General features: G+C 41.4%; 2 protein-coding genes and 1 long non-coding RNA gene across 9 annotated transcripts in view; 1 reads left to right on the top strand and 2 right to left on the bottom strand.

Moving 5' to 3' along the window:
- The window catches only part of TOM1 (target of myb1 membrane trafficking protein), a 37,842-nt gene extending 35,852 nt beyond the window's left edge, over nucleotides 1–1,990 (bottom strand). The window contains exon 1 of one of the 3 annotated variants that reach the window (XM_016195027.2): nucleotides 1,833–1,990. In XM_016195027.2, coding sequence (XP_016050513.1) covers nucleotides 1,833–1,884 — 52 coding nt within the window. In that variant the 5' untranslated portion in view covers nucleotides 1,885–1,990. The remainder of the gene's footprint in view (nucleotides 1–1,832) is intronic. The other 2 variants (XM_060190101.1, XM_060190100.1) reach the window with 2 other exon arrangements.
- Nucleotides 461–3,726, top strand: LOC132538120 (uncharacterized). Its single transcript, XR_009549526.1, has 3 exons — nucleotides 461–524; nucleotides 1,144–1,306; nucleotides 2,617–3,726. It is a non-coding gene; the product is annotated as an uncharacterized LOC132538120 (long non-coding RNA).
- Nucleotides 3,727–6,077: 2,351 nt separating this feature from the next.
- Nucleotides 6,078–25,014, bottom strand: part of HMGXB4 (HMG-box containing 4) — a 33,025-nt gene continuing 14,088 nt past the window's right edge. For 3 of the 5 annotated variants that reach the window (XM_060190097.1, XM_060190099.1, XM_060190096.1), the window contains 6 exons: nucleotides 18,071–18,152; nucleotides 16,509–16,573; nucleotides 14,686–14,791; nucleotides 13,874–14,043; nucleotides 9,367–9,489; nucleotides 6,606–8,750 (listed from right to left, as the gene is read on the bottom strand). In XM_060190097.1, the coding sequence (XP_060046080.1) occupies nucleotides 8,706–8,750; nucleotides 9,367–9,489; nucleotides 13,874–14,043; nucleotides 14,686–14,791; nucleotides 16,509–16,573; nucleotides 18,071–18,152 (591 nt within the window). In that variant the 3' untranslated portion in view covers nucleotides 6,606–8,705. Of the gene's footprint in view, nucleotides 8,751–9,366; nucleotides 9,490–13,873; nucleotides 14,044–14,685; nucleotides 14,792–16,508; nucleotides 16,574–18,070; nucleotides 18,153–25,014 lie in introns of all 5 variants that reach the window. The other 2 variants (XM_060190094.1, XM_060190095.1) reach the window with 1 other exon arrangement.

The raw sequence follows: 25,014 nt of genomic DNA, 5'->3' as shown, positions 1-25,014 counted from the left end.
TCTTATGTTCTCCCCCCTCCCCAGAACTGGCTCAGCCTTTGTGAACCCCAGGGCCCTTCTCCCACACCCTGGGGTCAGTCTTAGTCTCTGAGTTATTTTCTTGTCACATCTGGCTAATCTGCCATCCTCAGCCACAGCTTTCTCTTTGGACAGAATATTTATTTGTTGCTCAAGGCAGAAAAGGAACTATGGTTTCTTTGACCAGCAAAAGCCCAGTGTGCAGGTGAGCTTTTCAAGAAACACTAACTTTGAAGGACAGATTTTTTTTTTTAAATTTATAGTAGGAAGTCTCAAAACTTGGCATGAGATAAAAGCAGAGGTATTTGTAGTTGGATGGAGAAATAAAGCGGAGAGCTGCCTTCTCCTTCCAGCTCCAAAACAATGACTCAGTGGTGTGTGTGTGTGTCTGTGTGTATGTGTGTGTACCACAGCTTCCTGATGTACAAATCCTCCATCCCCTCTCCAGATCTGATTACACAACCTCTGAAGAGCAAACCATGCCGCTGACTACAAAGCAGAGCAAGGTAGGTTGGGCTTCCAGACTGTAAGAATGGGGAGCTGGAACTGGAAAGATCCAGTTCTCCTACTCTGAACTTAAGGGTAAAAGAAACCACAAGCCAGATATATATGTTTTTTTTTTTTCCTCCAACAAGGGAAGAAGGTCCCTCCTTCCTGCCTAGTCCTTTCCAGTCACTTCCCACCCTTTGTGACATCTAAGTTATAATTATAATACACTGCACTACTGTGGTATGTGTACTTACAAAAACAAACAAAAAAGAGATTTAGTTACTTATCAATGATAGTTGAACCTGGAACTTTATGCTGGAGGGTTCAGCACTTTATCCACTGCACCACCTCCTGGTCAACTTTTTAATATTAATATATATGTTTTACATGAGGCAGGGAGGAGAGGGAGAAGTACTGCTCTGGTACTTGAGACGCTGGGGGATGAGACTGGGAACCTCTGGTACCCAAGACAGATACGCTGCCTGTTTTATTTAACCTATGACTCTGGTCAAGCATTATCCAATGTGCGTGTGTATTTATATTTATTTTGCCCCCCCAGAGCTCAGCTCTGGCTTATGGTGATGCTGGGGCTTGAACCTGAGACTTCAGCGCCTCAGACTTGGAAGTCTTTTGCAGAAGCATGGCGCTGCCTCCCCTGGGCTCGCGTCCATCTGTCAGTAATCATCAGCACACCGGGCGCGCACGCCAGCTGCCCGCCCTGGGGACCCCCTTTCTGCAGGAGCTCGATCTTCCCGCCGCCGCCCAGGAGCTGGGGACTGGCTTTAGCCCCTAGTCACAGGTGAAGGAGGCGCGTGGGGAGCCCCGGGTTTCCGTCTTTGGGGCAGGGGGTCCTCGCCCCCCAGCAGGAGAGGCCGGGCCGGGGCGGCCCCGAGGCCCGGGGTGGGGGTGGGGCTCGGGGCCGCCCCCCGCACGGCCAGGAAAGTCACGGCAGGAGCGACCCCCGCGACGAGGACCCCGGCCGAGGGGTGTAAGGCCTCAGTGGCCCGCAGTCCCCGGAGCACCCCCGAAACTTTCTACCAGCAGCCGTGGCCACAGCCCTCACGTAGGCGTCCCCGGAGCGCTCGAGCCCGCCTCATGCTGCCGCGATTGGCCGAAGGGAGAGTCCATTACAACCCCCGCCTCCCTAATAGGCCTCGAGCGCTGTCAATCACAGGGGCGGGCCTCGCGAGGGCGGGGCCAGGTGGGCTGAGAGACACGCCAGCCTCATTCCCCTCCCAGCCGCCCTTAGCTGCCTGACTGGGGATCGGGGCGTCTCGAGGGGACTGAGCCGGCCGCTGGAGTGAAGCGGGGCTCCTGGGACTCACCGATGCGCTGTCCCACCGGAGAGCTGAATGGGTTCCCCAGGAGAAAGTCCATCGCCACGGCTGCCGCTGCCACCGGCCCCGGGGAATCAGCTGACAGCAACCGCCAGCACCGCCGGGCCGTCACGTGATGTGACCGACGGCCCGCGAGGAGGGGCCGGTGGGGGCGGGGCCCAGGTCCCGCCCCTGACGTGAGGAGTCCGGTGCTCCGGGGTGGCTGGCTCGGTGCCTTTACGTCACGCATGATGTAAGGGGCGTGTCCATACAAACCACGCCTCCTATTAAAAGATTGTTGGGGGGCGTGGCCTAACCTACCTGTGCTGGCAAAGCCTGTCTCAGACCTGGGGAATGATTTGGGTTACAGGCAGCTCAGACTGCACTTCCCACTGTGACGGTACACCCGCGCAGGTGTCGACAGCTTCTCTGGCCGGTTGTCTCCCTGCCCTGTTCTATGACTCCATGCTACATTAAGTGTTCTAGTATAAATCTTCGTGAGACAAGGACCGGGCAGGGGCTTGGGGTCCTTGGACACTGAGAACTCAATGGATTGCAGTTAGGGTGAGTTAAAGCGCAGAGTGGGACACATGTCGTCACGGGTGGCACCTGGGAACCATCCTGCCATGTTACCATGTGATTTCAAACAGCTAGCTTCCATCTTCTGGTGTTGAGTTTAAATAAAAATCTCGTAACTTCTTCCCCCCAAATCATTCCATGGGGAAAATAATGGCTAACAGGACAGTTGTTGACATGGGTTTAATTTCTTATCTCTCTGTGGTTCTACTCTTAGGTCACAGGTTCGAGAATTTGAAGAAAGTTACATATTTTTCTAAAGAAAAACCAATTTAACCTGTTTCTTTTTGATGATCTGATAGACGGTGAGACAGACGAGACACCTGCAGCATTACTCCACTGCTTGTGAAACTTTTTCAAGAAGTCCGAGTTCTTCAAAGCATAGCATGAGAATCGCAAAGATCTGGGGGCCAAGTGGTGTTGCTCTCAGTTGAGAGTATGTTACCGTGCGCAAGGACCCAGGTTCATGCTCCTAGTTCTCAACTGCAGTTGTTTCACAAGCGAAGCAGTATTACAGATGTCTTCTTCTCTTCCCTTCACTATCTCCCCCTTCCACCTGTTTCTGTTCCTATCCAACAATTAAAAAAAAAAACTGTTGTAATGCAGTGCTTAAAAAATTGCAAAGGTTCTTGCTACTTTTTTAGTTTCAGTGTCTGCTACATACAACCCATGCTTGTTTCAGATATCGGTGACACATTAGAAATCTTTTTTTCTTTTAGCATGCACTCACTCCAAATGACAATACTTACCATTGCCTTGGGCTACCCTAAATTGTTTTGTTTGTATTATTCATGATGTTTTGCTTGTGATATTTAATCTGAAAGGCTAGTTGGCTCTATACAAGTATAAGTTAGAACTCAATTCTGCATTTTAATCTGAGCAGTCATAGAGCCTAACATCTTTACTGTACAATATTCAAAACCATTTAAGTTACGTATTACTGTGCTTTGAAGTGTTTTAATATTCATGAGACTGATTAATAATTGTGTTTTTCCTTTCATTGGGATACTAGTCATTTTTGTTCAACACTATCAACACAGTAATGTGGAAATTTAAGCCAACCTATCTTTCAATGGTATTTCAACTATTGGGAAGGATAGAGATATGCATTTAAGATGACCTTCATGTCAGGTATTTTCTGGATCTTTCATTTAGATTGCTTGGTCATACGGAATATATTTTGCAGAACTTTGGATTCTTCCACTAAACACAACTTTTAACACCCCCATGATGAGTGCATTATGGTTTGCTAGAAGTTCTTGTCTTCTCACTCACTCTGGTTTAAAGTGATTATAGGCAGAAAATGCTGGCTTTATTATAAGGAATAAATTCTATGCTTCATGGTAGAAAAATCAGAAACATACTCTCAAAATAAACCCATTCTCCATGGAATCAATAGTTCCATGCATGCAGATACAGAGTACTGTGTATATAGTTACTGTTAACAAATGGATGTAGATTTTGCCAGCACAATAGATGAGAAGGTAGGTAGTAAATATTTCATGCAAAATTGACCCAAACACTTGTGTTTGCTGGTGAAGAGTTCAACTGGTAGGATACAGGATTCACATGCCTGAGGCCCCAGAGCCCCAAATACTGGAATATTTGTCTGATATGAAACTCCCATATGAAAAAATGAAAAATAGATATTTAAAAGTATATGCTAATAGACAAGTTTCATTCAGTAAAAAACATTTAAATATTTTCTTTTAGATGTATTAGTAGTATTAATATCAAATGCCTTGTTTGGATTTTCTTTTTAAATTTTTTTTTCTTTTATTTATTCCCTTTTGTTGCTCTTGTTTTATTGTAGCTATTGTTGTTGTTGGATAGGACAGAGAGAAATGGAGAGAGGAGGGGAAGACAGAGAGGGGGAGAGAAAGATAGACACCTGCAGACCTGCTTTACCACTTGTGAAGTGACTCCCCTACAGGTGGGGAGCCGGGGGCTCGAACTGGGATCCTTATGCCGGTCCTTATGCTTCGCACCATGTGTGCTTAACCCACTGCGCTACTGCAACTCCCCTTGTTTGGATTTTCTACTTCAAGAACCAGGATGACAAAGTGCTTCAGGTGCTAGAGAGGACCATGAATATAGCCTTGTCACAAAGGGGAAAAATATCAAATGCTCTCCTGTGGGTACAACATTTAAGTTACTAGAGACCAACAAATTCCATAAATGTAATCTACTATATCCCTTAAATACTTTAAGACAAAAGTGAAGAATATCACCTCCAGGGTGGGGGGTAGATAACACAATGGTTATGCAGACTCTCATGCCTGATGCTCCAAAGTCCCAGGTTCAATCCCCCACACCACAAGCCAGAGCTGAGCAGTGCTTTGGTTGGGTGGGGGGAGGGAGGATATATGTGATATATTTATATATCACCTCCAAAGTCTAAAGACAGCAGTCATGACACATTTTTCCATAGGAAAAAAAATTATATCATGACTTTTCCCACAACCAAATTTATAAGAAAAGTCAGGTCTGATGTACAGCAAAAATAGCTAAGGAAAAGGACATTTCAATAATGAAAAGATTTCAGATAGTTTTCGTAAACCACATGTGCTCAGGACTTGATAACAGGATTGTGATGAATTAAAGTTAAACTTTGTTTAGTGGAATGAAGTAGAAGACTGCGCAGTTGTGACCATGTGCTTATTTGGGATTTTTGTTTTATTTTTTAAATTTGTAGATAAATCTACTTTGATTAATGTCAGTAGTAGTTTTCTAATTTATCAGGTAGACTCAGGTACTATTATATGTGGTATTTTATATACAAGTTATAATAGTACCAAATACCACAAAATAAACTTATCAGGTAACTTTTCACAGGAAGATTCTTTTTTTGTTTCCTCTTCTCTCTCTAGGTCCTAATGGAATTGGAGTTCAGAGCTCTTTCTGGTCATCTTCCCTTAATATTGATCTTTCTGGGTGTATAGACCAAGATTCTTTATAGAGATTTTTCAGTTTACTCTTTCAGTTTACTCAGTGCACTCTTCTGCATCTGCACCTTTATGTATAAAGAGATGTTCAGAAGACTTTGAGGAGGATTAAGTGAGCTAAGATATGTCAATCACTTTATATAGTGGTCTCTTTCTTGCTGCCTTGCCATAGATGTTAGCTTTTCAGTTAGTCTTATTTCACCGTTTATGAATATCAACTCCTTGTGTTTGCACTAGTTTTTTAAAGATTTTATTTATTTATTTATTAATGAGAAACATAGGAGAAGAAAGAGCCAGACATCACTCTGGTACATGTGATGCCGGGGATTGAACTCAGGACCTCATGCTTGAGAGTCCAATGCTTTATCCACTGCCACCTCCCAGACCACTGCACTAAAATTTTTATCTTGAGGTCAAATCTCCAGATATTCAATTTTTAAAAAATTATTTTTATTTATTGTATAGAGACAGCCAGAAACAGAGAGGGTAGGGGGAGAGACACCTTCAACAATGCTTCACCACTCACAAAGCTTTCCCCCTGCAGGTGGGGACTGTTGGCTTGAACCCGGGCCAGGTGTGCCACCACCCAGCCCCCCACAATACTATGAAAGCTCATGCCAGACTGGTCGGTTACAGGTTTGGAGACAAGGACACAGCTACAGTTTTAGAGAACTTTGGAAGCTTATCAAGATTGAGTTACCCAGCTCACTAAGTCAGGGCAGTATTAAGGAAAAAAAAAAAAAAAGCATGGGATATATTTAAGCACGTGATCCAGATATAACCCTTAAATAAGACTGTTAAGACATTCTGAGTTAGACCAAAATCCAAATGTATAATTTCATTTTTGCCAATGAGCTATACTTCTCAGACTAACTGGGTTTGCAATTTTCAAAAGGAACATGAGTGCCTTCAGAATATAAAATATTGGAGTCGGGTGGTAGCGCAGCGGTTAAGTGCACGTGGCCGCAAAGCGCAAGGACCAGCTTAAGGATCCTAGTTCGAGCCCCTGGCTCCCCACCTGCAGGGGAGTAGTGAAGTAGGTCTGCAGGTGCTAAAAAAAGAAAAAAAAAAAAAAAAAAACCCAAAAAATGGAATGTAAAAACATACCAAAGCAAGATGTGTCTTTGAAAAAATAACTAAGCTTAGAAACTTAATCTCTACTTCACACCTTTTTTCCCCTTAAAATTACAGCAGCATACAGGTTTAATAATTTTGTAGCATCTTTGGTTAGTAGCAGGGAAAAAGATACCTGAGACTGGACTACAAATATTAAAAATGTGATTTTTAATAATATAAGTACAAAATTTTCTTTATACAATCGCAATGGAATTTGGACCAAACTGCTAGATTTTATTTAAAAAAAAAAATAAAACAATGGTATAAAAAGTTCAAGAAGGTCTGAATCCAAAGTTTTCCCTCTTAATAGTACCAAATACCACAAGGTACAGATTATTATACAAATGTGTACAAATTTTAAATACAAATATGATAGGGTTGGATTTCAAAGGAAAATAAACAAAAAGCAGGCCCACTTCTGGTTTTAATAATGTACACAGATGACAATGGTAGGGCTGACTATGTTCTGTACTAATCCAGATAAAGGCCCTTCCCTGTGTTCAACAGGAAACTTCCAAGGGTCCAGATGAGTGGCACGGTATAGGTTCTAACACATAAAATCAAACCAAGATTTTGACTCTTCTTGGTCTTGGCTCCCATTCACGTTTCCTTCACTATTTCCCCCAATTAAATTTCAAAACTGTCTGACTGAGCTGAGAAAGGCATTTAGCAGTCAGAATACCTTTAAGGAACAAAGCCCTGTGTTATACTTGTAGGGACAATGGAAGGGATTAAATGGGATGCAGGTTGGCTGCACTGTCCTCATGAGATTTACTTCGGTGTTGTGCACCGTGTAATCTACGTCAGGGGAAGAAACCTTGGCTTTGACAGGGAATTACACCAAATTTAAAAACAACCCTCAACTGCTCAATGGTCTTCTATGCAACAGGGTAGCAAAAATCTGGTTCTCTGGATATGAGGTCAGCTGGGCATGGTAACCTTTCTTTTTATTTTATTTCACTTTTTGACATTATTGAAGACTATGAAAGTTCTCTGTAAAGAATTAGAATCTAAACATAATGATTCCTCTCTGAGGCACAAAACTTTAAAATGTAGATGATTTGGAGCTTTAGAGGAGATCAGAGGAAAGATGAAAGAAGCAAATGACAAATCTGTATCTTCCACACACAGCTGCTGGTGGAGACTTTTGTTATTAAATTATATATACAGAAATTTACAGGATAAATTAAAATCTAAGATTTTAAAGCGTTAAATACACATAATTAAAACATATATTCACACGCGCACATAAATAACCCTACATGAGAATCAGGTATTTTTCTTTTTTTTCCCCCCAATTTCCTCATGTGGAATACAGAACACTGTGTATCTTCCCACCAGGGGAGCCAGTAAGGATTTGAGAATCACACTGGGCAAAGTTCACCTTCCACAACCACTAAGCAGCTAAAACAGTAAACCCCGTGAGGATTCAGTAGCTAAGCTAGTACTGCCAATGGAAGATAACCAGTTTTTAGTTCTGCACACTAAATATCCTGGGTCAGTTCATGAAATATGCAGTTCAGCTAGTAACAATGACAGCTTAGTCCTCTCCAATGTGTTTTATGCTTCCAGGGCTCACACAACTCCTTGGGCTTCTATTTAGGTGGCCAATGATTGTAATAAAATTTGTTTCTGTTTAGCAGAAATTGGAATGAACCGCCTCCTAAGTTCACCTAAGCCATTGCAGAAACCATGAGTTGGGAATAATTCTGACAAATCCCATTTAGATCACTTCAAGTTGAAAGGTTTTATACTTTCAGTCAACTGGCATCTTCCTATAATCTTTCCTATTACATTTCAAATGTAAGACAGGTAAGGCAAATGGTCAGTGATGGGTCTGGAGGTACAACTGAGTTTGGAAAAATATCACATTTTTAGCTGTCCATAAAAGAGATGCACATGGCACCCAGAACAAGCCCCCAGCCCCAAGTTACATTGATTTTTAAGGCAGAGTTATCCACCAGAGGAGAAAAAAAGAATCCTACGTCCCTACTCATGCCAAGGGTTCCTCTTGGCTAAATCTTTGCATTTCATAAAATTATTCGAATCAAAGTAGTTAGTCATATGTATATATGGTACATTATATATATATATATATATATATATATATGCATGTGTGTTTGTGTTTATATATAAAAATTTAAACCCTTTGTCCCAGGGCCAGTGAAGAAATTTGAACAGTCATATATACACAAACCAGCGACAGGGGGGCAGGGCAGTGTTTCTGCCCCCGGATTCTTTGATGTCACAGTCCAGGCATGATGTAAGCAATGTTGTCTAGTGTATTTGACTGCAAAACAAGGAAAAAAGGATTAACTGAAGAATACCTTATCTTAGTCACTGAGACATGTTTCTTTGTTCAGAGGAGAAAGAAAAGCTAGAGGAAAAAAATGTGGTGGCACACCTGGTTGAGTGTACATGTCACAATGCACAAGGATCCACAGGTTTGAGCCCCCACCCCCTACCTGTATGGGGGAAAGCTTCGCAAATGGTGAAGCAAGTCTGCAGGTATCTTTCCCTCTATATCTCCCCATCCTCATTTCTGGCTGTCTCTATCCAATAAATAAATAGATATAATTAAAAAAAAATAAAAGGAAAACTGTGAGAAGATGACACCCCCTTGCTGCTTGTGCCAAGAACGTTTCTGCTGACCTCTCCCATTAATTATAGTAAACTAGAGGCAGAAGACTCAAGTGCTTTCTTTTTGTATAGAAGAGGAAACAGGAAAACAAAGGATTTGCAGTACATCCAAAGGCACCTTTCAAGGACTATTTTGGTAAATGGCATGTTGTACAGTTTCCATGAAAGCAGAAACTGACATGTGGCAGGAAGGCTCATGAGCTCAAGTTTGATGGCACCTTTTTGGATCCCCAGGGTCTAGACCAAACAATCCAAAGAAAACTCACCAAGACCTGTTTGGGACAGCCATTCAACTCAGGTAGTTGTGTGGTCAGACATGCCAAAGGGCCAAGAGCACAGATTATGGAATCCAGAAGCACTGACAAACTGCCAGACACAGCGACCATGCCCTGTAAAGCACAGCATGAAAGGAGAGCAGGTTGTAACTGAAATCACACTGCCAACATTCCCTTTCCTCCATGTTCTGGCTGATAAGACCCTCAAAGAGTTCTTTAAGTTTCAGGTAATTCTAGGAAACTTATGGCAGAAACAAAAGTTATTTGTTTTGATAACTCTGAAAGCTGTTTAAAAGGAAACATCTGTAATATACATTTCTAGGTTTCCTTTCTATTCCTACGCCCACCTTGCTCTATGAAATCCTGGGGAAGTCACCTAACAGGAAGAGAAGAAACTGCCTTATTCCAAAGAGCTGCTGGGATGATTTGTGGAAATCAGGTATGGAAAAGAAATTTTCTTCTAAACTCCAGAAATATAGCTCAAATGTGACTTCAAATGTGAGAATTATAGTCCTATAAATTTATATTTGATATAAACATTCATATTTTTCCACAAATGTGGACTTAGGTAGATGTTGCTATTTTTTCTGGACTGAGTTGTTCACTCATAAAGAAACAAATTTGGTGGCATACCCTGTTAAGTGTGCACATTATCATGTATAAAGGACCAGAGTTTGAGCCCCTGATCTCCACCTGGAGGGGGGATGTTTCATGAGTGGTGAAGCAGGTCTGCAGGTGTCTTTCTTGCTCTATCCTCTCTATCTCCCCCTTCTCTCTCAATTTCTCTGTCCTATCCAATAAAATAGGAAAAAAGAAAAAAAAAATTTTTGGCTCATTTCAACCTTTTTTTTTTTTTTTTTACCAGAGCACTGTTCATCTCTGGCTTATGGTGGTGCAGGGGATTGAACCTGGGACTTTGGAGCCTCAGGCATAAGAGTCTGTTTGCATAACCATCATGCTATCTACCCTCCCCCCTCATTTTAATCTTTTTACCATCTTGTTCAATTTACAGTCTCTGTACCTCTGTGGTTCTAAGAGGTAAGAGAGAAGAAAGCACACAGCAAATATAGCCTCTCATATCATGTTTCAACTAGAAGCACCATGAGAATATGCCATCTAGGATATGCTGCAGCATAGAAGGAGCATAGAAGGATATGCTTCAGAGAAGGAGGGCTGGGCTCAAGACTGCTTGTTGCAGACTCAGGCTCACCCAGGCTTTCTTCATCACAGCTTCTGTCTTGGGGTGAGCTATTACTATGCTGTGCGTGTGAAAACAGGTATAGCTACTGCATGGAGAAGATTAAGTTACACTCATGTATACTCTTTTCCTCATTTGGAAAATCTCTCTCCAATATCACCATGGAACAAAGTACTCACCTTCTTTTCAGGTTCAGCTGGAACATTACTCTTTTTCATAAAACCTGTTCTAACTTCCTCCAACTCTTTGTTCTCTAACTTAACCACTATGACTGCTTCACTTAGCACAGAGCAGAATGAGAACATGGTTAGAAGTAAGGCATGCTGGGATATATATATATATATATTTTTTAATATATATGGAAAAAATGTAGTTACAGAGAGTGGCCAGGTGGTAGAGTACCTGGTCCCTACCTGCAGGGGAATAGCTTCAAGAGTGGTAGGGTAGGGCTACAGGTAGGTGTCTGTCTGTCTCTTTTCCTATCTTACCCTCCCAATTTCTGTCTCTACCCAAAAATAACTAAGAAAAGAGAGAATGTGTGACAGAGAAATTGAGAGGGTAGGGAAAATAAACAGGGAGAGAGAAAAAAAAGACAACTGCAGCACTGTTTCACTGATCATGAAGCCTCCCCGCTGCAAATAGTGACCAGGGGCTTGAACCTGAGTTGTTGTGCATAGTAGCATGCACATTCAACCAGGTATGGCACTGCCTATTTCCTAAAACCACTTTAATATAGTGTAGTAATGGGAGCTGGGCGGTGGTGTAGCGGGTTAAGTGCACATGGCACAAAGTGCAAGGGCAAGCCTAAGGATCCTGGTCCGAGCCCCCGGCTCCCCACCTGCAGGGGAGTTGCTTCACAAGCAGTGAAGCAGGTCTGCAGGTGTCTGTCTTTCTCTCCCCCTCTGTCTTCCCTATTTCTCTCTGTCCTATCCAACAATAACGACAGCAATAACAATAATAATAACAATGATAAACAACAAGAGAAACAAAAGGGAAAAAAGTGTAGTAATATCAGGTGGCACACAGGCTACATGTAAACATAAATTATTTTGATATTTCTATGCCAATTTTGACAATGTTTTAGAAAATACTTGTGAGACTAAGCAAAAAGCTCAACAGCCGACTTGTATTAAGGTTCTCTGTTTAATTCCCTGCACTGTTTGTACCAGAGTGGTGGTCTGGCTTTTACCTTATGTGAAACTCCCTATTCCTCTTGCATAATAGAAAAAGTGGACTAGTAGGACAATGGGCAGTGGCTAATTTTTGGGAGCAATGAAAATATTCTGACACTGGATAGTGATGGATCAACAATTGTGTAAATAAGTTAAAAGCCACTAATTCTATATTTTAAAATGGCAAAGTTTGTAGTATGCTAATTTCATCTCAGTAAAGCAGCTGTATAAATGTCTAATTATGTTGTACGGGAGGTGGCACAGTGGATAAGGCACAGAACTCACATGCATATGGTCCTGAGTTTAGTCCCTGGCATTCCATGTACCAGAGTGATGATCTGGTTCTCCCCCTCCTCTCTCTCACTGTCAAAATAAACATAAAACCAAACAAAAAACCTAAATAAGACAGTCTTTCTCTCTCTCTCCTAGTAAAACCTATTTGGAAATATCAAATATCTGAGACTGCATGAAAGAACTCCACTTGCTTATGGACATTTGCTAAATTTCTAGAAACTATTCCTTCTCTTCTCCCCCAAATTAAGATTTCACATTATCTCTTATTGTCTGACTTTTTATATGTTGAATAATTCAACTTCCACATATAAGCAAGTGAATAGTTTTATATTTCCCCACTGATTTCTTGGCTTAGAAATGGCTTTACTCAGTATGTTAGAGCATCAACTTGTCTAAGGAAACGAAAGCAGCAGGTTTAATTCCTGGCACCACCTATGCTAGAGCTAAGCAATACTCTGCCCTCTCTCTTCCTCCCCCTCCCTCTCACAACAAACAAAAAAATTTAAAGGGGGCTGGGAAGATAGCACAGTGGTTATGCAAAAGACTTCCATCTTGTGCCTCTGAGTTTCTAAGTTCAAGTCTCAGCATCACCATAAGCCAGAGGTGAGCAGTGTTCTGATCTCTTTTTCTCTTTCTCTCTGCATCATTCTCATTAAAATAAATAAAATGTCAAAACAAACAAAAAACCCCAACACATCTAAAAATGGGTTTAGTAACTTAGAGAGTAATTCTTTTTTGTGTGTGCTAAAATGTCCTTCTTAGCATCCACTGTAGAACTGAAATAGCTTACTACTAAGCTAGTTGAAAAAAAGTTTTGACTACATATTAAATAAGGTACCAGAAATAGAATATCAAGAGTCTTTTAGATTAAGATATTTTGAAATTGAAACTTAAAGAATAAAGACCTTCCTACAGTAGTCTGGGAGGTGGCACAGTGGAGAAAGTCTTGTGCTGTCAAGTATGAGATGAGGTCCTGAGTTTGATACTCAGTAGCACATATGCCACATAGTTCTCTTCTCTCCTCCTTTCCCCTTCACTAATAAATAAATAAAATCTTAACCAAAACAAACAAACAAACAAACAAAAAAACCTTCCTAGGGTATACAGGACTGTACAATGTAAGTGTGGAGCAATGAAGAGCAACCCCCTATTTGCTACCTATTTCCAAAGATGCAGAGAACATTAATCTCCTATATAATCACTCCATTTAAAACCTTGCTAGAAATGCTCACAGAAATTCCAAACTCTTGAAGTAAAGTGATCAAAACTCCCATGGGAATTTTATTCAGTTTTTCTATTGCGTGGTGTGTGTATATTTGTGTTATCAGGGCCTAGTGCATGTGCTATTTCTTTTTTTAAATTTATTTTTTCATTCTTTTAAATTGCAGATATAGAGATAAAAAAGATGGAGAAACAGAGGGAGAGGAAAAGTACAGCACTACTCCACCATTTATGGAACGTCCCCCAATGCCAGGCTACTCCATGTGATGCAGGGGCTTTGCACATGGTAGGTATTTATGCTACCAAGTGAGCTATCTCTGGGTTCCTCACTGTACTTTTTAAAAATAAAAGTATGTTGTAGGGGGAAAAAAACAGTATTCTAACTTCTTTATTGTGTCACTGCCTCAATGGGTTGGTATTAGTGTAAAATTTGAGGGTTAGCAGGTAGATCCTAAAGCTCTAGATGTTTCTATTATCTTATGTCTTATCAGTGTATCCAGATCACCTAGAAAAACTAAGCAGGAAGTCACCACACAAAGAACATATGTGGAATGAATCCATGCATCCAGTTCATAGCAGAAACTAGGGTCACACAGCTGGTTGTCACATGTACCTCAGTTTCCTGCAGGCGGTGACCAATGAGGCTTAGGGACTCTCCCAGCAGCTGAAGGTGAGCAGCGACATCAATGGGCTCTGTCTCAGGGGCTCTGGCTGGCGATGCTGGTAACAGCATGGTGGTAGGCGAAGACTTCTTTTGGGGTGACAGTACTCCTGCAGACGAAGCTGAGAACAGTGACAGGGAGAGAGAAAGCTTGCCTATGTCCTTGAGAACTGCAAACATGTTCTTCCTTACTTTCCCTTTTGATGAGCTCTGTGAGGCACTAGCAAAAGTAAAGTCTGTAGTCCAAAGCTGGTCCATGACCTGTTGCTTTTTTTGGCCTTCGAACCAACAATGGCATTAAACCATTCTAAAATGGCAGTTGAATAATAAAATATAGCCAACCACACACACACACACACACACACACACACACACACACACACACACACAAAAGTGACACTATTTACTTTCCGGCCCTTTACAGAAAGTCTACTGAGGGGCTAGAAGATAGTTCAACCAGCAGGGAGCATGCCTTGCTGTGTGTGCAGCCTGGGTTTGAACACTGGAAGTATATACCAAGGCACTGCAGGATGCCTCAGTACTGTGAGGAAAGAACAAAATAAGAGGAAATGTACTGACTTCTGATTTACATTTTCTAAATTATTTGGCAAACATTTAGTATTCATCAACAATATGAATATCAACAAACACGAATATCTGATTTTAATATATAGGTTGTTCTCCCACGTTCCTACTAGAGAAGCAAATCCAGTGTTCTAAGGAAAAAACCAAAAGCAAAACAGGGGCAGGGGTGTGGTCACTACCTTTTACTTTCATGGGACCTTCTGAGCTGGATGCTTTTCTTTTCACAGTTGTAGCCTCTGCTTTGTTCTGTTTGTGCTGGAGATACTGAGCTTTCTGCTTCCAAATCTGCAGTCAAATGAGGGTAAAGTAAAATTTAAAACAACAAAATAGGAAAAAAAAAAAAAGGAATGAATGAGAAAAACATCATGGAAAAGCAGAATGAAGAAAAAAAAAGTGAAGAGGGAAGCAAGAAGGATGATACTAACTTTTAAGTTGAGGGTCACTGGACAGATTTCATGAAGTGATTACAGTCAATAGTCTAGCAGAGAACTATAAAAACTCCTCTGAACTACTGGTCTGATCTCAGATAATTTTAAGGTTGACATGTAATACCATGGTATAAATAATCAGGGTTGTTATGCTCATCTTGCTTATCTAGTTCAATTATTTCTTCCAGGGCTGGGGGAGATGGTTTAGTGGGTGGCAGAGTATATGCCTTCATATGTAAGGCCCTGGTTTCGATCCCGGCTAATGACTGAGACAAAAGAACTCTGGGGTGGTATTTTGGTTCTCTCTCTTTCTAAAACATTAAAAAAGAAGTGGCATCACACAAAAGCAAGGACCTCAGTTTAATCACCAACACAGTGCAAATGTGGTTTTTGGCTTGCTGGCTGGCCAAGATTACAATGACACAGAAACAGATAATCTGCCTGGGCAAAACCACCTTAGTTTTGCCCAGATGAACTGTAGCTGAATAAGACCGTAATTCTAAGGCATCTCTCACATGCATATCATCCAAGTGGAAAGTGAAAGATTCTGTCACTGTCACTGTCTCATTAGATTTATGATAGTAGAGCACAGTTCACATTCTTTGATAGTCACTGATGAGGATGATGGCATAGAACCAGGATGCCTGCTAAATAGTATTGCAGTGGATGGCTTTTCTCTGATCATAGCTAATTACCAGAGTCGAGAGTTTCAACTTTAGATTTGTCTTCTCACACTTCAATTATTGCACAGGTTAGGTCATGCTTTTTTCCTCCCTTCCCTTTTCTTTAAAGATTTATTTAGTAGACACACATGTATGTGTGTGGGTAAGGGGGCTGAGAGAGAGAGAGAGAGAGAGGGAGAGAGAGAAAGCAAACATGCACATGAGAGCATGCACAGAGCACTACTATATGTCAGAGATCAAATCTGGAACTAACACAAGCCTTGTACTCTCTAACTTCCGGGTCAACTCCCTGCTCACTTAGGCTACCTTTTGACTTGAATATAAGGTTTGTTGGGGCTGAAAAAAAAATCAGATGAGGTTAGATAAAAAAGATTCCTTGCGGGAGTCGGGCTGTAGTGCAGCGGGTTAAGCGCAGGTGGTGCAAAGTACAAGGACCGGCATGAGGATCCCGGTTCGAACCCTGGCTCCCCACCTGCAGGGGCGTCGCTTCACAGGTGGTGAAGCAGGTCTGCAGGTGTCTATCTTTCTCTCCTCCTCTCTGTCTTCCCCTCCTCTCTCCATTTCTCTCTGTCCTATCCAACAACGACAACAACAATAATAACTACAACAATAAAACAACAAGGGCAACAAAAGGGAATAGATATAAATAATAATAATAATAATAATAATAATAATAATAATAATAATAAAAAAAGATTTCTTGCAGTTTAATTCTGACCTAGAAAAAACTGGCACCAACCAGTGTTAAGGTCTTCTGCTACGCTGGTTTCCACTAATTAGCAGCCCCCCCCACCCCATAGTTTTAGTGTTCTTGGTTACAGGATCTAAAGGAAAATCAGGAGAATCATGTATAAAGCAAGGAAAAAAGTATTTGTGAAATAGTGTACTTACCAATTTGTCCTTTTCTGGCAACTGCTTCCATACTTCAGCCAATTTTTTACTAAGTTCCCCAAAATCTGGCGTAAAATAGTAAAAAAAAAAAAAAAAAAAAAAAAAAAAAATTACACACACCCAATAAAGGTCCCACTATAAACAAAACACAGGATTTGTAAGAACAAAAACTGGAAAAAGGGATTTGAAGGTCAGATTTGAAGAAAACAAAATTCTTTCAGAGTGGTTCAGCAGGTGCAGTGGATAAAGCATTGGACTCTTAAGCATGAGGTCCTGAGTTCAATTCCCAGAAGCACATGTACCAGAGTGATATCTGGTTCTTTCTATCTCCTCCTTTCTCATTAAAAAAAAAAAAATCCTTTCAGAAAACTAAGCTAAACTCTTATTACTTTTCTGGTTGTTTTTTCATGGGGGCTGTTCTGATGGTCGTGAAATAGGCTCAAGTTCACATACATCTACTCTCTAGGAATTTACCCCATAAGCATCTTTCTGGTGTCTTTTGATTCCACAATACAGAGTTTATCAACTTATGTTACAGAACATATGTAGATTTTGATGAAAGGTATTCCCACTGAATTTCTGAGCTGAGAAACAAAGAATTTTCCCAGAGCATCTCAGAAGCATTATTCCAGATGTGTAATGTTGTCCTTCCAGTCAGGCTTTTAAACACACACTCACATGGAACTTTATGTGAGTCTTATAAACAACCCTGATGGTCAGGAAGCTATTACACACCAGGCAAATGAAATTTGTATAAGGCCCACCTAGTAGTGCCTCTCTGCCCCCTCCCCTCTCTCTCTCTCTCTCTCTCTCTCTCTCTCTCTCTCGCCCAGAGCACTATTCAGTTCTGGCTTATGGTGGTACGGGGGATTGAACCTGAGACTTTGGAGCCAGCCTCAAGTATGAGAATCACTTGCATAACCATTATGATATCTACCCCCACCCTGTAGTGCTTTTCTTAACTCACCAACTATACTAGAGATAAATACAAACAATATAGTGTGTCTCACACCTGAGGGCAATTTGAGAAAAAAAGCATGCAACAGAATCTCTGAAATGAACAACTAGATATTTATGCACAGTACTCCATAACATTTAATTTTACTTAGTTTCTTATTATGTCAGCTAAAGAGATATATAGAAAGTTTATCTCTTTTTTATATTATTATTTTTAAAAATATTTATTTTCTTTTTGTTGCCTGCAAACCTGCTTCACAGCTTGTGAAGCGACTCCCCTGCAGGTGGGGAGCTGGGGGCTTGAACTGGGATCCTTAACGCTGGTCCTTGTGCTTCGCGCCACATGCGCTTAACCCACTGCGCTATTGCCCGACTCCCAGAAAGTTTATTTCTCATGATAGTGTGAACTAAGTGAAAATCTAAAATGACTTGCAGAACCGAGAGATGAGTTTTGTGTTTTTATAATACTACGGGAAGAAACTGCCTGCTGACCGAACTACCTGCACTGCTTCAGAGATACACCTAGAAAACAAAACAAAATAAAGGCCTTACAACCCCCCCCCCCCACCAAAAGCCCCAAATCTAAAAACCAGAAATGCTCTTACCTATACCTGGATGGTCAGCCACAATGGTAACACGGTATTCTTTACAGAACACTTGGTAGGCCGACATGTTCTTTTTCTTTGGCTAGTGTCATATAAAAATAAAACAGGGTAAGACCTATTAGAATACAAGCTGAATAACTCTGAATCTATGATAACAAAATAGAGAAGATAGACTTTTTCATAATGGGAAGAATTCTACACTTACAGAAGATTTTTAGATTTACTTTTAGAAGGTAAAAAATACACGCTGAATTATTTTTAATTTAAAGATTTTTATTATTACTTATTGGATAGAGACAGCCAGAAATTGACAGGGTAGGGGAAGGTACAGAGTGAAGGAGAAGACAGACAAGACACCTACAGGACTGCATCACAACTCGCAAATCTTTCCCCTTGCAGGTGGGGACAGGGACTGGGGTCCTTGTGCATTGTGACTTGTGTGCTCAACCAGGTGCGCCACCACCTGGCCCTTTTATTTTTAGATTTTTCAGGTTAATGCAGCTGCATAAGAATTATATATATGGGCCAGGCAATGGTGCACCTGGCTAAGCGCACATATTACAGTGCTCGAGGAACCAGGTTCAAGCCTGTCCCTACCTGCATATAGAAAAGTTGACAGGGGATTGAGCGGTAGCGCAGCGGGTTAGGCACACTTGGTGCAAAGTGCAACAACCCCAGTGGAAGGATCCCGGTTCGGGCCCGGCTCCCCACCTGCAGGGGAGTTGCTTCACAGTGGGCGAAGCTGGTCTGTAGGTGTGTCTGTCTTTCTCTCCCCGTCTTCCCTCCTCTCTCCATTTCTCTCTGCCCTATCCAACAACGAATGACATTAACAACAACAGTAATAACTCCAACAAGGCTGCAACAAGGGCAACAAAAGGGGGGAAAAATGGCCTCCAGGAGCAGTGGATTCATGGTGCAGGCACCCGAGCCCCAGCAATAACCATGGAGGCAAAAAAGAAAAAAAAAAAGAAAACTTGACAAGCAGTGAGACAGTGGTGTCTCTCTTCCTCTATCTCCTCCTTACCTCTTTCTGTCTCTATCCAAAATAAATAAATAAACTACTTAAAAAAGGAGTATTTGTAGACTTTTCTTTTTCCCACATGTAAACCCATTTTTACATGTTTCCTTTAGAGTGTTAAGAAAAAAAAATTTTTTTTTTTTGGTGCCTTCACAATTATCACTGGAGCTTGTTGCTGGCATTACGAATCCACTGCTCCTGGTGGTCACCTTCCTTCCTTCCTTCCTTCCTTCCTTCCTTCCTTGGAGTAGGACAGAGAGACACCTATAGACCTGTTTCACTGCTTGTGAAGTGATCCCCCTGCAGGTCGGGAGCCAGGGGCTCAAGAAGGGATCCTTGCACCTTGTACTATGTGTTCTTAACCTCGTGTGCCACCATCTGGGCCCTTAAGAAAATCTTTATATCCTCCTTGGAGTGTCTATTTTTCTCATTTTCGAAAGTAAGAGCCACATAATTCTCTAAACTTCGGGGACAGAAACCAGAGTCAAATTGATGTTCTTTTTGTTCCTCTGATTTTGATTACTTATCATTTTTTAAAAAAAAAATCTTAATATTTATTCATGAGAAAGGTAGGAGAGAAAGAACCAGACATCACTCTGGTACATGTGCTGCTGGGGACTGAACTTGGGACCTTATGCCTGAAAGTCCAATGTTTTATCTACAGCACCAGCACCTGGATCACCTTTAAAACAACAAAAAAAATTTTTTGTTTATTTTTGAAAGAAATGCATAGAGAGAGACAGAGACAGAGACATCAGCACTGCTCTGGCTTATGTTAGTGGGGGGGGGAGGGAAGAGGAGAGAAGATTGAACCTGGGACTTTGGAGCCTCAGGCATGAGAGTCTTTTGCATAACCATGAGGCTATCTACCCCCCCCCCCCCAGCATTTTTTTTTTTTAAGCAGAGCACTGCCCTGCTTTGGTTTATGGTAGTGCAGGGGATTGAACTTGAATTGGGATTCTGAAGCCTCAGGCATGAGACTCTCTTTGCATAACCATTAAGCTACTATGTTATCTACTCCCATCCTTGATTCCTAATCTTAAAATTTTCCCAATCCTGCTTTTATTGTCACTTGTAGCTTATTGTTATTTTATAATTACATTTTTTGGGTCTATAGTGAGAAGTAAAGAAATAACAGAAGAACAATTCTTTGGTCAATGACAGTCTGCTCAGTGAGGAATATGCAAAGACTACACAGTTATGCATTCCACTTCACAACCATCCATAGATGAAGAGGGAAAAAATTAAGTTTTCTTACCTGAAAACTTCCTTAAGGTCCATAAGATAGCATCTATGAAAGCCTCTCTCAGTATGAAGATAAAAAAAAGGTAAAGAGAAAAATAGAGGACTTTCTCCATTAGTTATAACTAATCTAGTTACAACACCAGAACAACTACAACTCAGGTAGGTTTTGTGGGCTATGAACTATGGAGCCAAGACAGAAAACATTTTGCTTCCTCATAGAACAAGTTACTGTTTATAAAGAAATAATAGTCCCTTTAAATTCTTTACCTACTAAAATGAGATATCTTCAGTATAGCTTTCCTTAAATCCCACTTATAAGTGTCAAAATATGATCAAATTTCCATAATCACCCAAGATAGTCTTTTTTGGTTCTGAAGTTATGATGTATATATTTGGTGCTTTAGATGCTACTAGGAATTTCTATTTTGCCTACAAGTCAGATTTTGCAGGTGGTGCAGTGGATACAGCACTGGATTCTCAAGCCTGAGTTTGAGCCCCAGCATTGCATGTACGAGTGATGCTCTGGTTTTCTCTCCACATCTTTAATTAACGAGTAAGTACATCTTTAAAAAAAATGTCGGGGGGGGGGGGCTGGGGAAACAGCATAGTGGTATGCAAAAAAACTTTCATGCCCAAGGTTCTGAAGTCCCAGGTTCAATCCCTAGTACCACCCACCATAAGCCAGAGCTGGGTAATGTTCTGGTCTAGCTATCAGATATCTCTCTATTAAAATAAATAAAATTATTTAAAAAAATGTCAGATTTGGGGTGGCTAAGATAGCTCATTTGGACAGTGTGCCTGCTTTGACTCAGGTTCAAGTCTGGTCTCTACTGCACTGAAGGAAATCTTGATGCTGTGGCATCTTTCCCTCTGTTTCTCTGCCTCCATCTCTCTATCTGAAAAAGCTGGTCTGGAGTTGTTAAGATCTAGCAATGTTGGCGTGAAGCGCAAGGACCGTAAGGATCCTGGTTCGAACCCCTGGCTCCCCAACTGCATGGGAGTCACTCCACAGGCAGTGAAGCAGGTCTGTAGGTGTCTATCTTTCTCTTCCCCTCTGTCTTCCCCTCCTCTCTCCATTTTCTCTCTGTCCTATCCAACAACAATGGCAACAAAAGGGAATAAATATATATTAAAAAAAGATGTAGCAATGAAGGAAGAAAGGGCAGATTTTATGAAAAAGAAACAGCACAGTCTATCTCAAGAATTTAGTTGGATTTTGCTTTGGGGACTAGGGAGGTGGTTCAGCTACCACAGAGTATATGACTTATATGCCTAAGACCCTGGTTTGATCAGTAGCACTGCACAAGATGGAGTGATATTCTAGTTTCTTTCTCACAAAACAATAGAAAACAAAATGCTGTTTTCACACAATGACTATATTCAGTGGCCAAAGATTTGTAGAGACTAATGACAATAAAATAGCTTGTAGTAAGTTTTAAACACTATTTTATTTGATAGGACAGAGAGAGAAATTGATAGAGAAGGGGATAGAGCAGGAGAGACAGAGAGATACTTGAAGCCCTGCTTCACTGCTTGTGAAGCTTCTACTTCATGTGGAGACCAGGGGCTTGAGCCCAGTGACACAAGCACTTAACCAGGGATACCACTGCCTGGCCTCTTAATTTTTTAAAATATATTTTAAAGTTTTATTATCTTTATTAGATAGAGTTGGTTAGAAATCAAGAGGGAAGGGGGTAGATAGAGAGGAGAGACAATGAGACATATGCAGCACTACTTCACCACTTGCAAAGCTTTCCCCCTGCAGGTGGGGAGGGAACCAGGGGCTCTAACCTGGGTCCTTGTGCACTGTAACATGTGTGCTCAACCAGGTGCACCATACCTGGATCCTTGGTCCCCTAATTTTTTAATTTTATAACCCAATGGCAGATAAACAAATCTCATTTAAAAATATAGATCTAGGGAGCTGGGTGGTGGTGCAGTGGGTTAAGCGCACATGGTGGAAAGTGCATGGACCTGAATCAGGATCCCAGTTCGAGCTCCCAGCTCCCTACCTGCAGGGGAGTCGCTTTACAGGTGGTGAAGCAAGTCTGCAGGTATCTGTCTTTCTCTCTACCTCTCTCGATTTCTCTCTCCTATCCAACCACAACAATAGCAATAACAACGATAAACAACAACGGCAACAAATGGGAAAAAATATATATATAGACTTAGTATATCATACCATTTCACTCTAAGGTAGAAGCTGTGATCAGTGTTTGGCACTTCAGTAATATTATTTCTGTTGTAGGCAGGATTCTAAGACAGCTTCAAAAATTCTGATTCCTGGTGCACCCACTCTATGTAATGTCCTCTCCCTTGAGGGCAGGACTGTGCAAATGGCAGGATATCACTTTCACGACTGTGCTACTATACAGTAAAGATACTTTTGGAGATGTAATTAAGGTTCCTAGTAAGCTGATCTCAGTAAGTGAAAAGGAAGATTATTCTGAGCTGCCTGGCATTATCAGATGAATCTTTAAGAGACAAAATACAACAACCAATATTGTCTTTCTATTCTACAATGTGAAGAAAACAAGCTTTAATGAGTTCAACAACGCTAAGGCTCTCAAGTTGTTGGCAGCCTTCTTCTTCTTATTAAAGCTTATTATTATTATTAAATTATATTTATTTATTTGATAGACAACCAGAAATCAAGAAGGAAGGGGGTTATAGAGAGGGAGAGACAGAGAGACAATGGCAGCCCTGTTTCACTGCTTGTGAAGCTTTCCCCCTGCAGGTGGGGACCAGTGGCTTGAACCTGGATCCTTGAGCACTGTAATGTGTGCACTTAACTTGGTGCGCCACCATCTGGCCCCTTATTTTTAAAATTTTGGCTGGGGAGGTGATGGATGCAGTAAAACAGCATATAACTTACAGGCATTGGGTCCCGAGTTTGATCTGCAGCACATGTAGCAGAGCAATGCTCTGGTTTTCTAATTAATAAATAGAACAGGGGGGACCAGGCGGTGGCACACTTGGTTAAGTGCACACACTACAGTGCGCAAGGACCTGAGATCAAGGCCCTGGTCCCTACCTGCAGGGGGAAAGCTTCACGAGTGTTGAAGCAGGGCTGCAGGTGTCTCTGTCTCTATCCATCTCTATCTTCCTTTCCCCTCAATTTCTCTCTGTCTGTATCCAATAATAAATACAGTTTTAAAAAAAGAATTAAAAAATTATAAAAAAAAAATAAAACAGGGGACGGGATATAGCTCAACAGGTAGAGCACAGACCATACTTAAGTCCTGGCTGTACTACAACATCCAGGCAAGTTCTACAGATGGTGGAGCAGTGCTGTGGTGTCTCTACCTCTCTCACTCTATTTGAAATAAAATAATTTAGAAATCTTTTTTAAAAAAACACAAATTTTGGTGGACAGGAGAAAATCCTTTGACCTAAACTGGAATAAAAATAGCAGCTAGGTCTTTACATAATATTTCGTTTTAAAATTATAATATGTGTATTTATTTGATAGAGACAGAGAAAAACTAAGATGGACAGGGAAGATAGAGAGGGAGATACCTGCAGCACTTCTTCACCATTTGCAAAGCTTCCCCCTGTAAATGGGGACTGGGCCCTTGAACCCAGGTCCCTGGACACTGTATGTAACATGTGTGTTCAACCAGCTGCACCACCACTTGGCCCCTACTTGATGTTTCATTAAAATAGTAATGCCCTTTGTTTTTTAAAGCATTTTTATGGTAAAGCCAGTTCTTTTTAGATTTTACATAAGTAAATTTTGGGTACTACATACCCTTTATTAATTTAGTAGGAACTTCATATCCCCAAACACACCAGGTGTTCTGGGTCTACTCCCTTTCAAACACTCCTTTATTGGGCCAGACCTAATGGCATTACAAGAATGAGTTCATGAAAGCTCGATTACTGGTTTACACTTGAGAGAGAGGGGAGAGGGAGTGTGGAAGAGAGGTATGTACTGAGAGGGGATGGGGGAGGCGGCAGCAGACAGCATAATGGTTCTGCAAAACACTCTCATGCCTGAGGCTCTAGGTCCCAGGTTTTATCCCTTGTAGTCACCATAATTAAATATTAAAAAAAAAAGTAGAGATGCACTGATAAGCTTGGTGATTCTACTTTAAGAACCCATTTCTTGGGCAGTGGGCAGGGGCTGGGTGGTGTCATATCCAGTTAAGTGCACATATTAAGAAGGACCTGGGTTTGAGCCCCTGGCTCCCCACCAGGGACATTTCTTTCATTCTTTTTTTTTTTTTGCCTCCAGGGTTATTGCCGGGGCTTGGTGCCTGCACCAAGAATCCACTGCTCCTGGAGACCATTTTTTCCCTTTTGTTGTCCTTGTTGTTTTATCATTGTTGTGGTTATTATTATTCTTGCTGCTGTCATTGGATAGGACAGAGAGAAATTGAGAGAGGAGGGGAGAGAGGGGGAAGGATAGACACCTGCAGATCTGCTTCACCACCTGTGAAGTGACTCCCCTGCAGGTGGGGAGTGGGGGGGGGGGCTTAAACTGGGATCCTTATGTCAGTCCTTGCACATCGCGCCATGTGCGCTCAACCCGTATGACTCCCAGCAGGGACATTTCAAAAGCAGCGACGCAGGTCTGCAGGGGTCTATCTTTCTTTCTCTCCTCTCTCAATTTCTTTCTTTCTTTTTTAAAATTATCTTTATTTATTGGGTAGAAACAAGCAAAAATCAAGAGGGTAGG

This window comes from Erinaceus europaeus, chromosome 4 (assembly GCF_950295315.1).
Source record: "Erinaceus europaeus chromosome 4, mEriEur2.1, whole genome shotgun sequence".
NCBI lineage: Eukaryota > Metazoa > Chordata > Mammalia > Eulipotyphla > Erinaceidae > Erinaceus > Erinaceus europaeus.
This window is presented reverse-complemented; position numbering and strand designations above follow the sequence as displayed.